The following is an 18,169-nucleotide window of genomic DNA, read 5'->3' as shown; positions in this document are numbered from 1 at the left end:
CCGCTGGCGAGAGTTACCGGTGGCGTGGTGCAGCGGCATGTGGGAAGTCTCCCAACATTCTCCTGCAGCTTCCGTGAAAATGGGCGCGCGGCATCAAATGGCGCGGCATTGCCATGACAACGGAACGCTAAGTGATGTCACGCAGTGTCAAGTTATGCTATGCCTTTAACTGGATGTGAAAATATTAATTAGTACACTTATAATCAAGGTAGAAAAGACCAATATTGCTTACTTACCCGGATACCCAATGCTTTTGGCATTTGCATAAGGAACCCCAGGAGATCCAGGGCTGTAAACTGGATTCATGATTTTGTAACTGAAAAAACAAACAAAAAAAAAAACTTACATTAAAAAACAGTTCACGTGTTAATCAAATTGTGCGAGATTTAAAAAAAAAAAAAACACAAATACCAGTTCAAATGGATGTTTATAAACCACATGCTACTCTTAGATCAAAGAAATTGATTAACAATTCCATCATACCATAATCTCACACAAAAAACAAGGGATGGGAAAGCCATGTGCTGCAGTGATAGACTGAAGGAAAATATATTTTTGTTAAACCAAATTGTCCCTTCCCTCACCATCAGGCTGGGATTGCAGCAATAAAGAGAATAAAAAGATTAACAGGAAAACATTTTAATCTATAACAGTTTGCAGGATCTTTCTGCCGAAAGACTCTTCTCGAGATGCCCACACATTGAGTTTATAATGCCCAGGAATGGTGTGCATACTCTTCTACTTGGCTGCTTTGCAAATTTGCCCTGCTGATTGTTGCTTTTTATCATCTAAACCAGGAAGTTAGTACATAAACTTGTTTATGTATACGAGTTAAAACCACTATGGTTACATCTGTAGGACCATCTTATTGAACATCAATTTATTGTGATTGTGCTTTGCTACAGTACAGCTTTCCCAGTGAACAAAGCTGCTGCAATTACCAAGTTAAGCTATATCTGTATTAGTGCAGAGTGAACAATAAACACTTCAATGTAAATAATACCCCTCCATAACCAAAGTGACCACTGGTATTCAACCCATAGTCAAGAAGACCCCCCCCACCCCCAATTAATGTAAAATCAATTTGAAGAAATCCTGAGATGCGTAAAAATAAATATCCACTATATATTTAAAAAAGTTATTTATCGTTTTCCTAGGCATTTGGAGACCTCTTAAGATATCGTAACCAAATTTTGCATGATGGTTCCTGAGCTAAAAGCAGGTGTAGGTTTGGATACAATTCACGAATTACATCACTGACGACATGATCCTATTACACAGCCCTAAAGCTAGAACTTAATCTTGGTCACATTGAAAATCCAATTTGCAACATTAGCAAAAATACAAGAGCAGCCAAAGTTCGAGAGGGTGAGACCATTGTTTGGGATAAAAGTAAAATGTCCCACAAACACACATTAGAAGCTCTCGATCAAACACTTCCGGACCTCAGAGGCAATGAAACTATTATGGGTTGAATTGTTGTTTTAGCAAGAGATTTCGCATAAACAATTTTTTTTTAATCCATTTATAAATCTCATTATTTTTGGGTCTCTTAGAATTCGAGCTACATCGGGTACTTTAGCTAGTACTGTATATAAGTAACTGTTGAAAAAGCTCTCTCCCCATTCAGTGTCACACATATCTCCTTCTCTCCCCCCTCCCCCCCCCCCCCCCCACACACACCTCATTTTCTCTAGACCACACCTGAAAGAAAAGATGCAGCCTCGGGTGGAGGGGGGTTTAGTGTGTTCCGGGAAATGTATATAATGTAAAGCACGTCTATTCCAGCTAGCAGTCTTGTATTGTGGGTTGCATGTGATCATTTCTATGGAGGCAGACTCAGTGATTAGATCAGCTGTGGTGCCTGCATAGAAATGTGGATTGAGACAAAGGCTGGGAGTGGCAAGGTGCTTAGACATTGGGTAACTGGGAAGGGTGGACAATCAGGTCAAGGGATTGGCTTTCAGAGCCTTTGAGACACAAGGACTGCATTTCAACAATGCTTTAACAGCAGGCAGTTTTGATTTTTTTTAAATTTCATTTTAGCACTAATTTCTTTTGAGAGACCCTCTTAAAGCTGCAGTTCAGTATTTTTTTTTTTTTTTAATTATTTTTTTACTTCAATAGTTTCATGTGGGCAATCTCTAATTACCTAAAGAACTGCATAGCTGTCAGTCAATTCGTTCTCCATGTATTGATCGGCGAAATTTGGCGACATTTTTAGAGATGGCATATGTTTTTAATCTGCTTCTGTCAGTCAGTGGAAGCTCATGAATATTCATGAGTCTCCCAGTGACGTGTGCTTGCTCCCGATCTGCCGCTGTGTGGTGTTGCCCTTCTGCCCCGATCCCTGTGCCTGCCTCCCTGCCCGTGCGGGAGATGCAGGGGGGGTTGCGCTGCCCCCGGGGGGGGGGGGGGGGAACAGGTGATGTGTCCCACTCCTGCCCGATCACGGTGGCTGCCTCCCTGCCCATGCAGGAGATGCAGGGGTGTTGCGGGGCCACCGGGGGGGGGGGGGGGAGGGGTTGTGTCCAGGAGCAGTGGTGGCAGCAAGGTGGTGTGTGTGTGTGTGTGTGCATAATATATATACATATATATATATATATATATATATATATATATATTATATATTATATATATGTGTGTCACCACAAGTACCCAGTCAACCACCCTCTCCGGCAACTACCCACCCCCTCCCTCTCTGTCACCCACCCATTTATATCTGGCTTTTTTTTTACTAGATTAGTGAGGTCATCCAATATTTTCCCTTACACGCACGTAAGGAACTATGTACAGTAACAAGGACTAATTGTAATACAATAAATAAACTGTTATGTCAAAAACAAATGTTATTAGTTCTTACTAGGAATTTATTCCATTTCTTTTTTTAAAAGGTGGGACTTTGGCGAGTAGATTTTTGGGAGACAGAGAGAGACAGAGAGACAGATATATCTATCTATATACACACACACATACACACACACACACACACGTATGTGTGCACCCAACAGGCTGACAGAAGTATTCTCTGACTTCCGGTGTCTGCCGCTTCTACAGCGTAACTCCTCCCTACCACCCTCCTGTCCGCTCTTGCTCCATTCACATGGTCCTCTTCTCCCTCCGCCACCAACTGCTGTCCTCTGCCGCTGCCGAGCTTCGCTGCAGGATGCCGTGCTTCTCTCCCTCCGCCGCCGGCTGCTGTCCTCTGTCGCTGCCGGCTGCTGACCTTCGCTATACACACACACACACACACACACACGTATATGTATCAGTACCGTGTTAGCCGAGCTTCAATAATCAAATAATAAATAAACGATACCGTTCTGTGGCCACACACACACACACACAGTGGTCGACAAATCGCAAAAAAATCTACTCGCCTCCTAGTACCACACGTGTGCTGCTTGGGCCAATAGGAGCTCGCCATGATGTTAAATCCACTCGCCCGGGGCGTGCAAATGTATAGGTTTGTCGAACACTGCATATACATATATACATACATACACATAAATACACATACACACACATGGTAACCAGGGAAATCCAGGTAACAAAGAGACAGCACACCGCAATATAATGAAGTAAATAAAGTGTATTAACAACACAGGGCAGCCAACGTTTCGGTCCTCAGAATGGAACCTTCCTCAGGCACTGCCCTGAGGAAGGTCCCACTCTGAGGACCGATACGTTGGCTGCCCTGTGTTGTTAATACACTTTATTTACTTCATTATATTGCGGTGTGCTGTCTCTTTGTTACCTGGATTTCCCTGGTTACCCTGTACATGTTTCTATATGGGACGAGCATCTATCTGCCTTCATTTGAGAAACCGTGAGTGCAAACTATTTTTTCATTGACATATACATTCATACATACATACACATACATACACAAACATATATACATATACACACACACACACACACACACACACACACACGGTAGGACCAGCTTATTACAACTTTTAATTACCGGGATCATTGATTGAGCAAGCAGAGATAAAAATAAATTGCGCTTATTCACCTAATGAACGCACACAACTAAGTTACACAAAAATACAGAATATATGAGTTCTTCAGTATTTGTTGATACCTTTTTTTATTTGGACCAACAATTTGTGTCATGGGACAAGCTTTCAAGAGTTTTCCTCTCTTCCTCAGGTCAAGCAATACCATAAATATATACACACATATACATACACACTGTGTGCGTGCGTCTATGTATGTGTGCGCATGTTTATGTGTGTGCGCATGTTTATGTGTGCGTGTATATGTGCGCATGTGTGCGCATGTATACGTGTACATGTGCGCATGTATATGCGTGCGTGTGCATATATATCTATATCATACACACACATACATACACACCAAAGCTCTGCAGGGTCCTGTGCCTGCAAAATGTCTCTGTAAAGTGTTATGTAAAACTAGCAGCGCTATACAAGAACAAGCCATTATTAATTTTAATAACACACATTGAATTGTACACATTCACATAAAATTAAATATACATATTGTTTATAGTATGATATATACAGATTTGATTTTAAATGAGTTGTTAATATTTAAAATTAACTACACACGTGCAATGGAATAAGGTTTAATTAATTAATTCTGAGCTACTCTCCTTTTCTGCTGCTGCTGCTCTGACAGTTCTGTGGGGAAGATCATGTGACCAGGCAATGACTGATACATTTGTGCTCCATGCTCGTGCACGGCTGTGGAGGGGGCAGGACTCACAAACGGGTGTGCCAGAGCCTGTTACAGAAAAGGAAGGGGTTGTGCCTTTCTAAAGGGTTGCTATGGGAACAAAAATGCTCGTTACATTAGAATACATTAAAAATTGTCTTTCGGAAGGCGATTGCGCAAAGGCTAAGGGAATGGATGCGTGAGAGGAGAGCTCCTTCCCCTTCGACATATTAACAGCTAATAAAGCGCAAAAAAAACAGTGAAAACACTTTAAAAAGTAGATATCTACAAACCGGAAACCAAGGAGATGCAAACCAAACCAAAAGCGGGCAAAGCCACGGCCTTACTCACGACTTATTTCAATAAGTCTGACCCGGTGCGCACACAGAGAGCGGGACCCTCACCGCCGCGTGCAGGATCAGAGTCGGATGAAGATTTAAATATGGAGGAACGATCGGAACCCCGGAACACAGAGGCGATGACCCGAAAGATCATGAGAGAATTCTGTAATGAACTTAAAGCATATATGCACACAGAACTCTCTGACCTCCGCAGGGACATTAACGGAATTGGCGCCAGAACAGACGAGATAGAAACGCGGCTGGATGCTACCATAAAATCAGTCCGCAAAAACGAGAAAACTACATCCAACCTACAGGCACAAATTAATGAACTTGCCAATAAACAAGAAGACGCAGAGAACCGGGACCGCCGGAATATCAGGGTGAGGGGGGTCCCTGAAGAAATTGCAGACCCTGAGGAGTTCATTACAAAATGGCTGACGAGCCTGTTCCCAGATAGGCCGGAGGCAGATCTTCACCTAGATAGGTGTCATCGGGCCCTCAGGTCAAAACCTCAGCCAAATGACCCCCCAAGGGACATTATTGCACGCCTGCATTTCTTTAGAATAAAGGAGGCAGTGTGCCAAATTGCTAGAGCCACGGGCTCTGTGGAGTTCGAGGGGATCAAGCTCCTGATTTTTCAGGACCTTTCGCCAACCACCCTGCTCAAACGTAAGACTCTTACCCCGGTTACCAGGCTCCTGAGAGACAAGGGCATTAGGTACCGTTGGGTCTTTCCCTTCGGTCTCCTGGTCCTAAAGAATGGCACAGCACATACCCTGCGTAACCCAGAAGACCAAGACCGGTTCCTGCTGAAGCTGGGCCTAAAAGAAAAAATCACTGACCTGAACGATGCAGAAGCGTCCTCCCCCGAGCCGGGCTGGAGCAGAGTGACACGCCAGCGCAGCAAATCGCAGGATAAGTCCCTTAATTGATGTCCGTCAAAGACCAATTAAGCCTTAAAAGGGCAACACCACCAGACTGTGCGTTTGTTCGCGAAAGTTAACATTAAAGTTGGGTTCTTCAATCTTCTGGCTCAGAGCGGCGGCCATCTTGGTGTCCTCGTGGGACAACTCTACACAACACAACATGCGCTGGCCATCTTGGTGTCCCTGTCAGCAATACAGCACAGAGCGGAACAGTCGTGGATGGCTCCCTCCGCTCCCGGCACAGAGCCCGATTGGCGGGACCCACCACCACAAGCAACACGGCCGCCCCTTGCCTCCTTCTCCCGTCTGCGCGCTCCGCTACCCCCGCCCTGCAAAGACCTGTACCCGACGAGGCAGAATGACACCGGCGCAGGGGTGCGCGGCGGGGGTCGGCCCCAGAGAACGAATGGGGACTACCGCTGTCCTCTGCGGGGATGGGGACACTGACGAGCTCATAACCTAAGTGATCGCATTGTTATTTCTTGGGGGTTGGGGCGGTTAAGAAATATACGAGAGGGGTAGGTGGGGAGAGGGTACCTCACCAGATAGATACACCAATAGATCGAGGAGAGAGGCATAGGATAGTGACATCCTCATGTACATATATTATTATAATAGTTATATATGGGGCGCAAACAGATCGAGACAACCAGAAGAGAGAGACAGTGCTGCATACCCTAGGGCCTACCCTCTCTCCTGTCGACACCCACCCTGTTAATGTATGCTTACGTGGTTCACCACCGGGGCCCCCATAGCCTAAATCTCCCCACATATTAGCTGAACAGTCAACAAGATGGCGTCACTGCAGCCAAGAAAGTTAATAATAGTTTACCCAACTAATCCAAGGTTTCCCCTATCCCAAACAAAGTGGTTAAAAGGTTTCTCATTTCAATGTTAAAAAGTACACAGTTTGCACTGGTTATTTCTCTTAAAAGAGTCGAAGGGGGGGACTCCCCCTTCCCTGGCTACCGCTATGTGTCCGACAAGGTATGCACTGACTAACTACAGGACATACCACAAAGTCCTTCGGGAGGAGCATGCCCAGAATAGCTTGGGCAGCTGTACAACGAGTGCAGATAATTGTTTACAATTTGCTCTCCCAAAGGCAAGAGATCCACAGAGGTCTATGACCTTAATTGGATCTCCGCAGTTGTTTTTGTTGTTGTTTTTTGTCTCCTTTCCTCCCCCCTTCCTTCCCGCTGGACTGCCGCGAGGCCCGCCTAGTGTTGATGCCCATACCAGAGACTTCTCCAAACCAAAGACGTTGGATGTGAAGGTACAAAGCACCACACCACAACCCACACATGCCACTTATACTAGTTCTCCAAATCACCTCGTCATGGGGTTGATTTTCTTGTCCCACAATGTGAAAGGCCTGAACAGCCTGAATAAGAGAAAGGTAGCGTGCGCGGATTATCAAAGAAGGCAGGCTGATATTATTCTAGTCCAAGAAACACACTTTAGCGCTAAGAGTACACCGAAATACCTTGACAAGCACTTCAGGCAATTCTATACCTCATCCTCTACCAAAAAAAAGCAAGGGGTAGCAATCATCTTTCATAATAAGTGCCCATTCCAATTGGAGAAAACCTTCAAAGACAAGGAGGGCAGATACCTAATCTTTTTTTATAACTTTCTTTTATTGGTTTTTCCAAGATATTACATACAAGTATCATATTTGTACCATTCAATAATTTGCTTGACAAACAACAGCTAGACAAACATGGGAGGGGTAGACGCGACATTGTTGGGGAAATGGGGAGGGGAGGGGTACTAGGGGTGGAGGGAGGGGGGAGGGAGGGTAGCGCTGAGGAGGTATCTTTGTTCTCTTCCTTCGCTGGTCTTTCCATGGCACTGTATACTCGGATTGATCAGTGTTTGTATTGCTCATGACTTTATTTTAGGAGGAGGGTCGTTTAAATCGCCTTATTTTATTTTTGAAGCTTAGTTTTAGCGTCATATTTCCTGCTTTTCTGTTCCGACCTCGAAGGAGAACTCATCTGTCACTATTAAAGCCAGACGGCGGCATTGCTCATCCCTGGGATATCTGTCTGCGCCAACCATAGCGACCAGACTTTTTGGAAATTTGTACCAGTGTCGTTGACCAGACTTGTCAACTTCTCCATCTGGCAGGCGAACCAAATTCTGTTCCGAATTTTGTCTATTGATGGAATTGCATTCTGGTTCCACAGTGCTGCGGTCTCGCACCTCATTGCCGTGGCAAAATGTGCTATTAATTTGTTGCCCGATCTAGAGACCTCGTCTGTGGGCTTACCCAGCAGGAACACCCATGGGTCCAGCTGAATTTTGAGGCCTAAAAATATCCTCTGTAGCCAATCTCTAATTTGTGTCCAGACCGGGATGAGTCGTGGACAAGACCACAGCATATGCACCAGATCTCCCCGTTCCCCGCACTGTCTAGGACAGAGCGGGGAAGCGCCCGCGACAAATTTTGCCAATCTAACTGGGGTGAGATACCACCTCATCAGTACCTTATATGAGTTCTCCTTCAATGTCGTACATATCGAGCTACTGGCCGCAGCCTTGAAGATTGCCGTCCAGTCATCGTCTTCTAGTGGTCCTGTCAAGTCCGTCTCCCATTGTGTCATGAACCTGGTTTTATGTGAGCTGTCAATGTCTACCCTGACCACCTCTCTGTAAAGAGCAGAAATTAGTCCCCGCGTATCGGTTCCCCGATCACAGAGCTTCTCAAAATTGGTTAGCGGCGGCCTGGTCGGGTGTTTGGTATAGAATGCCCGGACCTGGAGGTATCTAAGAAATTCAGTGTTGGGTATGTCTGTTTCTGACTGAATTTGGTTAAATGGTTTAATCGTGTCGCGCCCCTCCAGGTCCTTTAATCTCCTCAACCCCAATCTCTGCCAGCGTATGAAGTTCTTATCAATCAGCCCTGGAGCAAAGTCTGGATTTCCGTATAGGGGAGTCATCAGGGTATGTTTTGAGGTTAATGAGTGATTATTTTTAGCCGTATCCCAGACCGAGAGCGAGTTGAGCTAAGAGGTCAGCGGATCTCTGAGATCTTTTAATCTAGATTTAGGGTACCAAATTAGGTCCTTAAGCTCTAGCGGGGCGCATACCTCCCGCTCCAATGCCACCCATCGCCTTTGCTCTGGATCACCATGCCATTGTTTAATTTGGCATAGTTGTGCCGCTTTATAGTATGCCATCAAACTCGGAACCGCTAAGCCTCCAGTTTCCCTAGGTCTTTGCATAATTGACATTTTTCCCCGCGGTGTTTTGTTTTTCCAAATGAATCTAGTAACTGCATTCTGCAGGTCTTTAATGTCCGATCGCACTACGGGTATAGGAAGAGTTTGGAACAGGTACAGTATCCTAGGGAGGAGGTTCATTTTCACACAATAGATTCTGCCAATCCAGGATATACCGTACTCGGACCAGTCCTTTAATTCCTTCGTGAGGGCTCTTAATAATCTCGGATAGTTCTCTTGATATAGATTGGAGCTACGGTTGGTGAGATAGATCCCTAAGTATTTTATGGCCTTGGACTGCCATTTAAACTGGAAGTTAATTTCCAATAGTTTCTCTGTTTCCTTTGGGATGTTTAGATTTAGTGCCTCCGATTTGGCTTGATTTATTTTAAAACCGGAGATTCTACTGAATTTTTCCAGTAGAGCAAACAGATTAGGCAGCGAGGTAAGCGGTTTCGTCAGAGACAGAATGATGTCATCTGCATATAGAGCTATTTTATGCTCTTGGGAGTGGATTTGTATTCCCGAAATATCGGGATTGCGGCGAATGTGAGCCGCTAGCGGTTCCACGCATAAGGCGAACAACAGGGGCGAGAGTGGGCATCCCTGTCTGGCCCCGCTTTTAATTTTAAACAACTCTGATGGAAAACCCTGATGTACCACCCTGGCAGTTGGAGTTGTATATAATGCTTTTATTGCCCCTAAGATTTTACCTCCGAACCCAAATGCTCCAAGCATGGACTCCATGTATGGCCAATCAATCCTGTCGAAGGCCTTCTCTGCGTCTAAACTTAACACTATTCCGCGGACCCCGTTGGCATTGATGTAGTTAATTATATCTATTATCCTTCTAGTGTTGTCGGCCGCTTGTCTATCTCTAATAAAGCCAACCTGGTCCGGGTGGATAAGCCTTGGCAGGATCCCGCTCAATCTATTGGCCAGTAATTTGGAGTATATCTTAACATCCGAATTGATTAAGGAGATCGGCCTATAGCTTTGACAGTTTGTGGGATCTTTGTCCTTCTTATGAATTATAGATATCGACGCCTGGAGCCTCTGTTCCGAAAAGGGTTCCCCCGCCAAAACTCCATTAAATAACTTGAGCATGGGCGCTGCCAGAACCATGACAAATTTTTTGTAATATAAATTCGAGAACCCGTCGGGTCCTGGGGCCTTAGAGGGTTTCAGATTCTTAATGACCGCGGTCAGTTCCTCCAGAGTGAAATCAGTCTGGATTGCCTCGCGCTCCAATCTGTTCAGCCTAGGAAGGGATGCCTCCTTTAAGAAGGACTGTAATAAATTGTTCGTTTTAGGGTTGTGTGTTACCTTTTCCCCATTATAGAGCTGTTCATAAAAAAGTCTAAACTCTTCCACTATACGTTTTGGGTTGGAGGACATCTCCCCCGATTTAGTTTTAATGGCCTGTATGTTATAACTCGGTTGCCTATTCCTGATCCTGTTAGCTAGCATGGTGTCCGGTTTGTTGGCTTTCTCAAAGAATTTCCTCTTAGTCCAACTCATGTCTCTCTCAGCTTGGGATGTGAGGAGGAGGTTAAGTTCTATCCTTACATCCTTCAACTCCTTAAGAATGTCCCCTCTACCTGATCGGCTATGTAGTATAGAGAGCTCATGTAACCTCTTATATAGCTGTGTCAATTTTATTTCCCTCTGTTTTTTTTGTCTTGCTGCTAGGCTAATCAGCGTTCCTCTCATCGTGGCCTTATGGGCCTCCCACAGTGTTATATGGGAATCCACTGTGCCTGTATTCGTAACAAAGAATTGCCTGATCTCATCTTTAACTGTCTGGGCTAATTCAGGGATCTTGATCAGGGATTCGTTTAGTTTCCAGTTTGCCCCTGGGCTGACTGGCCAAATTTGCGTGCATCGTAGCTCGATCGATGCATGGTCCGACCATGAGATGTCATGGATTAGAGTTTCGGTAATTTGTGGGACCATTCTGCTCGATACAAAAAAGTGGTCCAGTCTACTATAACTGTCGTGTGGGTGTGAGTAAAAAGTATAAGTGCGCTCGCCCGGGTGTTGTTCCCGCCAGATGTCTACCAGGCATCCTCTTCGTAACCCTTCTATAAGAGCTGTTGCCCCTATTTGTCTTGTTTTTTCCTGTCTCGGGGATCTATCTATTCGCGGGTCCAGGACCTTATTGAAGTCCCCTGCCAGTATTATATTGCCCACAGCCCATTGTTTGAGTTTGAGAAAAAATCCCTCAAAGAACTGAGAGTCGTGTTCACATGGGGCATACATACATGCCAGCGTGATTCTAGATTGTTGTATCTGGCCCACCAGTATTATATATCTGCCTCCTGGAACACGTTTTATTTTTTCCAGTTCAAACGGGACTTTGTTATGGAGTAAAATGGCAACTCCTTTTTTCTTTTCTTTGGCTGAGGCGAGGTAAAACTTTCTAAAGTTTTTGTCTATAAACCCTGGGTTTTTGTTAGAGCAATAATGCGTCTCTTGAAGAAACAGAACATCAATTTTCCTACGCTTGAATTCTGCAAAGGCGATTCTGCGTTTTTGGGGGGAATTGAAATCCTTAACATTTTGTGATAGGAACCTTAGAGCCATGCTTGTGTGTGTAGTGAGTCACTGTGGGTGCGGTGCTTTTGCCTCCTACCCGTGCCTTGGATTTTCTGCGACTGCCAGTTGCTGTGTTGCTGACCTCTTGTCGTCGTACGACCTCCTGGTGGGGTACCTGTGGAAGGGGTGGGAAAACACAAAAGGAAATGACAGGGAACATATAATCCTGTAACAAGTACAGGTAAAACCACCTTGGTCCTAGCTGACCTGTGGTTTGCTGCCTGGGAAATCCGCCAGTACTCTGGATACTCTTCTTGTTCTGTCCTGGATTTTGGGATGTGTACCAGATCACGGGTTCCCAGGTCTTTGACCGGGTTGCAGCTTAAGGCCGCATACCAGCCCCAGGGGCACATGCCAACGGGTGGGGATAAAGGCAATCACCAGCCCCCCCCCGCCGGCAGTGTTAACATTGCCTTATGATAACAATATTCCTTTATCATCTAAAATACAAACTCAACTGTATAATTGGTTAACTAACTAGAGATTATCTCCTGATCTTAGTCTATGTAGCTGTCTGACTTTTCATGACTACTGTGTATTATCTATGCCATGATTCTCATTAAGGTGTCCCCTCTGCTCCTCAGCCGGGGAATGCGCGCACCCCTTTGCTGAGACCCCCCTCTCTGCTCGGCGTGTCTTTCATCTCCCTCCTTCGATCTGCCGCATCAGACGGCTGTCTCTTCTTCCTGGTAGGCGCTGTCTCTGACGTCAGTTCCCCTGCGACGGGGCTCTGCGAAGGGCCGCCTCCTGACATCCGCCGGATCTAGTGCGCATAACCGCCTGCGCGCAGCTGAAGGAGGTGTGTCTCGGGGGTGGAGATGCCCGGAGCTCCCAGCTTTCGCGCCCAAACTGCATCCGCCATTCTGAATTGGCGCTTCTTCCTCAACTCTTCCCGCGGATCTTGCTGGGACGCCATTTTGGAAAGTATATGGAGTCTCTCTTCCCTTAGTCTTTTTTTTTACCCAGATTTTCCGTGTGTTTCAGCAGGGACTTTACCGCTTGGGCCCGAACCATCGGTGGGGGCTAGAGGGTAACACCGGAGCCCGTAGTCGTCAGGCAGCTTATAGTAAGGGTGATAGTCTCTTTATTTGTGGAACAACCGGGGTGATAACAGTAACGCCTAGTTCTGCAGAAACTAGAAAACAGTCAGGGGACTCCTTTTTCAGCCAGGTCTTGAAGGTCTCGCTTTATCCTGCCGATGGCCGGCCGGGGGGCCCACCTTCTCCCAATCTGCCTGCCTTGGGGGGCGTTCTACTGGGGGTTCGGTCTGCAGCATGTTCGGTATGTCCAGTCTTTTCAGGAACTCCTGGCCGTCCGATATATGTTTGAGGACATGAGACCGTCCATGCTGCGTCACAATCAGGGCGAAGGGAAAGGCCCATCTGTATTTTACGTTTTTGTCTCGTAAAATTCTGGTGACCGGTTGGAGGGCCTGGCGTCTGGATAACGTGATCGGGGAAATGTCCTGGTAAATGGCCATCTCTACTCCCTCGAATTTCACTGTAGGGGTGGCCCTGGTGATCTTGCAGATTTCCGCTTTTGTGGTGAAGTGGTGTAAACGTAGGATTACATCCCGGGGGGGATTGTTAGGCAAGGGACGTGCCCTCAGTGCTCGGTGGCACCGGTCCATGACCAATTCTGCCTCTGTCTTTCCTGGCATGATGGAAGTCATCCATCTATTTAGCATTGCTTCAGGGTCTTGTATCTCTTCAGGGATCCCCCTCACCCTGAGGTTGTTCCTTCTGTCACGGTTCTCGCTATCCTCGTGGCGTTCTTCCAATTCTGCCACTTTCCGTTCCAGTATGGTGACCCTGGAGTCTGTCTCTTTTTGGCTTCTTGTGGATTCCTCCATTTTTTCCTCGAGGTCATTCGTGCGGTTTCCGATATTTAAAATGTCTTTCCGCAGGTGTTCCACCTCTCCTCTGAAAAAGGTATTCAAATCGGAGAGAAGCTGCGCTATCTCCCGCTTCATAGCGCCTGTCGGGTCATCCGTCCTTACCTCTATCTCCGGTGCGGAGTCAGAGTCTGATGCCGCCATACTGTCTGTTTCCCTAGGTTTTTTAGCCCCCACGAAGTAAGTGCGGACATCTACCTTCTGTTTTGATTTTTTTCATGTGGCCGCCATGGAATTTTATGCTGTGGGTATTCCGATATTGCTTGCTGTTAATTTGCTGCGGCTAAATTGAGTTTTGCGATCAAAGTTTATATAATTCTTGCCGGCGGGTTACGGAGCTCTCAGTTTAGACCTCCATCTCCGTTCCCGTCGCGCATGCGCCTCGCAGATACCTAATCTTGATAGGTTCTATCAATGGTCAAATACTTACATTAGCAACGTTATATGCTCCCAATAGTCAGGATCCACAATTTTTCACAACCTTCAATAAGCTACATACAGTCGCCCAAGGACCACTAGTCGTAGCGGGTGACTTCAACATCGCTCTTAATCCTAAACTCGATAGATCGGGTCCAGCACAGCGTTATCCCAAGGCTATACCAAAGGCCCTGCGTAAGGGTTTAAAAAAGAATCACCTATTAGATATTTGGCGAGAACAGCACCCTCATGATAGGGACTACACCTTCTTTTCACACCCACATTCAACATATAGCAGAATCAACTACTTCTTTATCTCTAGCAGACTGGTTCCAAAGATCTCCCATACTTTGATCCATGATATTTCATGGTCAGATCACGCATCTATAGAGCTGAGATGCACACAATTAACTCTAGACAGACCGGGAGCAAATTGGAAACTGAACGAATCCCTCCTGAAAGACCCAGGATTCTCGCAATTAATTGCAGAAGAAATAAAGCAATATTTTGAGAACAACACAGGCTCGGTGGACTCTCAGCTTTCCCTATGGGAGGCCCATAAGGCGACCCTGAGAGGGGTCCTCATTGGCTTAGCCTCCAGAAAGAAAAAAATAAGAACGGCCAAGATCCGATTATTACAATCTAAATTAAAGCAGCTTTCAGATGATCATAAACAAACCAACAACCCCAGTATCCTTAAAAAACTGAAAGATGTAAAAATCGAGCTCAATCTGTTAACCTCCCAGGCTGACACTTCATTGAACTGGTCAAAGAGGATGTTTTTTGATAAAGCAAATAAGCCAGATACTATGCTTGCGAACAAATTAAGATACAAAACTCCAAACTATAACATCCAAGCTATTAGGAATAAATCAGGCGTCATTTCAGGTAACCCTAAAGTCATTGTAGAAGAATTCAAAATGTACTATGAAAATCTCTATAATGGAGATAAAATAGCGCATAATCCTCAAACAGATAGAGCACGGGGAAATTTTCTCGCCAACTCTAACCTAACAAAACTGACGGCAGAGGAGAGAGAGGTCTTGGGCAGAGATTTTACTTTAGAAGAGATTTCCCTAGTCATTAGTAACCTGAAGGCGTCAAAGGCACCAGGGCCTGACGGCTTTTCAGGCTTATATTATAAAAAATATAGTGAAATATTAGCCCCCTACCTGCTCTAAGTATTCAACACAGTTCTGGCGGGCAGCCCCTTCCCCGAACATATGCTCCAAGCGTCGATATCAATAATCCATAAACCAGGAAAAGATCCCCTAGATTGTAAGAGTTATAGGCCCATCTCACTCATCAATACAGATATCAAAATATATGCTAAATTAATTGTCAACCGTTTAAGTCAGATCCTACCTAGACTAATACACCCAGATCAGGTCGGCTTTGTTAAAGATAGACAAGCGGCCGATAACATCCGACAAATCATCGATCTGTTAGAAATAGCCAATTCCAACAAAGTAAAAGTTATGGTGTCAAGTCTAGATGCCGAAAAGGCGTTTGATAGGATCGACTGGGCATATTTGAAGGATACGCTTGGAGCATTTGGATTCGATAGCCATTTAATCACTGCCATAATGGCACTCTACGAAGGCCCAACAGCTAGAGTTATTCACCAAGGGTTCCCATCGGATCCCTTCAAGATCAGAAGTGGAACAAGACAGGGTTGCCCCTTATCCCCCCTGCTCTTTGCCATGTGTATGGAGCCCCTCACGGCCCAAGTAAGGGATAACCCAGATATTTCAGGGATTGAAATCGAAACTCAAACTCACAAAATGGCCCTATATGCGGACGATATCCTTATGATTTTGTCCAAGCCCCTCACCTCTCTCCCCAATCTCTTCAGCTTGCTGGACAAATTTAACAAAATATCAGGGTTCAAGATCAACCAAACGAAATCAGAGGCCTTAAACATCACGATCCCGAAAGCAGAGGAAAAGCTTATATCACTTAACTTTAACTTCCGGTGGCAAAATAAAGCGATCAAATATCTAGGGGTCTTTATTCCCCGTACTTACCGGGAATTATACAAAGCTAACTACCCCAAGCTCATTCGAACCCTGAGAGAAGATTTAAGGCGCTTGTCAAAATTTCATATATCATGGATAGGCAAAATATACAGTATAAAGATGAATCTATTCCCACGCATTCTGTACCTTTTACAAACACTCCCAGTCCCCCTGAATATGACAGAAATTAGCAAGTTACAAGCCACCTTATCCAAATTTATATGGGGGGGAAAGAAGGCACGAATTAACAAACAAACATTACTGAAACAAACGACAGAAGGTGGCCTGGCAGTACCTTGCTTGGTATACTACAGAGCGGCCCAATTATGTCAAATCTCTCAATGGCAGATAAACCCCGATTCGAAAAGGTGGGTAGCAGTCGAGAGCACGGCCTGCTCCCCATTGGAGCTGAGCCACCTGATGTGGACCACAAAAATAGCGAGATTAAAAGCTATACAACAGCCGCTATCCTCAATGACCAATTCACTAGCAATCTGGGATGCTGTAAAACTCAAATGTGGCCTTACCACCAAAAATACATTGATGACGCCCCTATGGGGGAATCCACACTTTGCTCCAGGTCTAGATAGTGCAAACTTTATAATATGGAAACACAATTATATCTCAAGACTTAAAGATCTGGACGGAGGAGACAAAATTATAACTTTTGACCAAATTAGATCAGATAAAAAGATCCCGCACTCCGAATTTTTTAGGTACCTCCAGATCAGAGCATTTTATACAAAACTAGCCGACATCCCCCATTGACAATATTTGAAAAGCTCTGTCTCAAAGAGACAACAACTAAGGGACTCACATCGCAGTTGTATAGAGAAGTGGTCGGTTCAGCTGCCAAAGTCACGCAAAAATTAGGATACATGTTAAAATGGGAAGCAGATCTCGGTGAGACTATAGATGAAGATTCATGGACTCAGATAGCAACGGCAGCTGCCAAGAGCTCAATATGTACAACATTGAAGGAGAACGCATATAAAGTCCTGATGAGGTGGTATCTGACCCCACTCAAATTATCGAAATTTTCCAAAGGAATCTCCTCACTGTGCCCTCGACAATGCGGAGAACCGGCGGATCTGTTACATATGCTGTGGTCCTGCCCTCGACTAGCCCCGTTATGGCATACAATCAGAGATTGGCTTGAGAGGATTTTGGGCCTCAAAATTCCATTCGACCCAGGGCTCTTCTTACTGGGTAGAGCCCATAGGGGAATCTCAAAAGCAGACCTTAAACTTATTGCTCACTTTGCAACAGCAGCGAGGTGCGAGATCCAGCTATATGGAAACAACGTGAAATCCCTTCAATTTCCAAGATTCGAAACAAAATTTGGTTCGTCTGCCAGATGGAAAAGTTAACAAGTTTAGTTAACGACTCTGGCGATAATTTTCTAAAAGTCTGGTCACCATGGTTGGCACAGACAGACATCCCAGGGGTAGTAAGATCCACAATATTGCTTTGATAATATTAAAATGCGTTCTCCTATAATGCAGTAACAGACAGGAGTTCCGGAAAGGCTCAATCACTGTCACGAGAGCTTGCGACAGGCTGTAATTGACACGAAAACTATATATAAATATATATATACCTGGGTTTGAACTGGGACGAGACTTAAGATATAATAAAGTGATTTTATTCCTTGATAAAGGTGAACACAATAATGTACAAATAACAGGCAAAATATAGACACTTACGTAAAGATTATGGCAAGAAAGCCAGCAGGATTACAGACTGGCCACTTCTTCCATAGTTCAGTTGACATCACAGCAAAACAGGCAGGACACATGCATGCATGAAGATCATTTGCATGAAGAACAATGGACAACATGAACAACTTTGATAGAGGGTGGACAGCTAGTTTATATACCGTTTGTCCCTCTATCTGTAACCTTAGGTGCTGCGACGGCTAGCAAAAAGTCTTTGAAGCTCTTTTGGCTTCCATTGAAGTGTGAATTACCACATTTACAAAAACATCCACTTCCCTTGGTCCCTAGGCCACGCATAACAATTAGCAATTAGCCTTTGATGACCAGGTATGTAAATTCTAGCC

The 18,169-nt window shown here is 45.1% G+C and overlaps 1 protein-coding gene across 10 annotated transcripts in view; it reads right to left on the bottom strand.

Moving 5' to 3' along the window:
* The window catches only part of FAM168B (family with sequence similarity 168 member B), a 143,857-nt gene that overhangs the window by 98,138 nt on the left and 27,550 nt on the right, over positions 1 to 18,169 (bottom strand). For 5 of the 10 annotated variants that reach the window (XR_012787906.1, XR_012787910.1, XR_012787909.1 and 2 more), the window contains exons 1-3: positions 11,816 to 16,792; positions 3,074 to 3,231; positions 237 to 316 (exon numbers count right to left, since the gene is read on the bottom strand). Coding sequence is in view for 5 of the 10 variants with exons in the window: in XM_075569472.1 (XP_075425587.1) it covers positions 237 to 316; positions 3,074 to 3,099 (106 nt within the window). In the remaining 5 variants the exon portion in view is untranslated. Of the gene's footprint in view, positions 1 to 236; positions 317 to 3,073; positions 3,232 to 11,815; positions 16,793 to 18,169 lie in introns of those variants that run through there. The other 5 variants (XM_075569474.1, XM_075569471.1, XM_075569475.1 and 2 more) reach the window with 2 other exon arrangements.

The sequence above is a fragment of the Ascaphus truei genome, chromosome 14 (assembly GCF_040206685.1).
Source record: "Ascaphus truei isolate aAscTru1 chromosome 14, aAscTru1.hap1, whole genome shotgun sequence".
In the NCBI taxonomy this organism is placed as follows: domain Eukaryota; kingdom Metazoa; phylum Chordata; class Amphibia; order Anura; family Ascaphidae; genus Ascaphus; species Ascaphus truei.
This window is presented reverse-complemented; position numbering and strand designations above follow the sequence as displayed.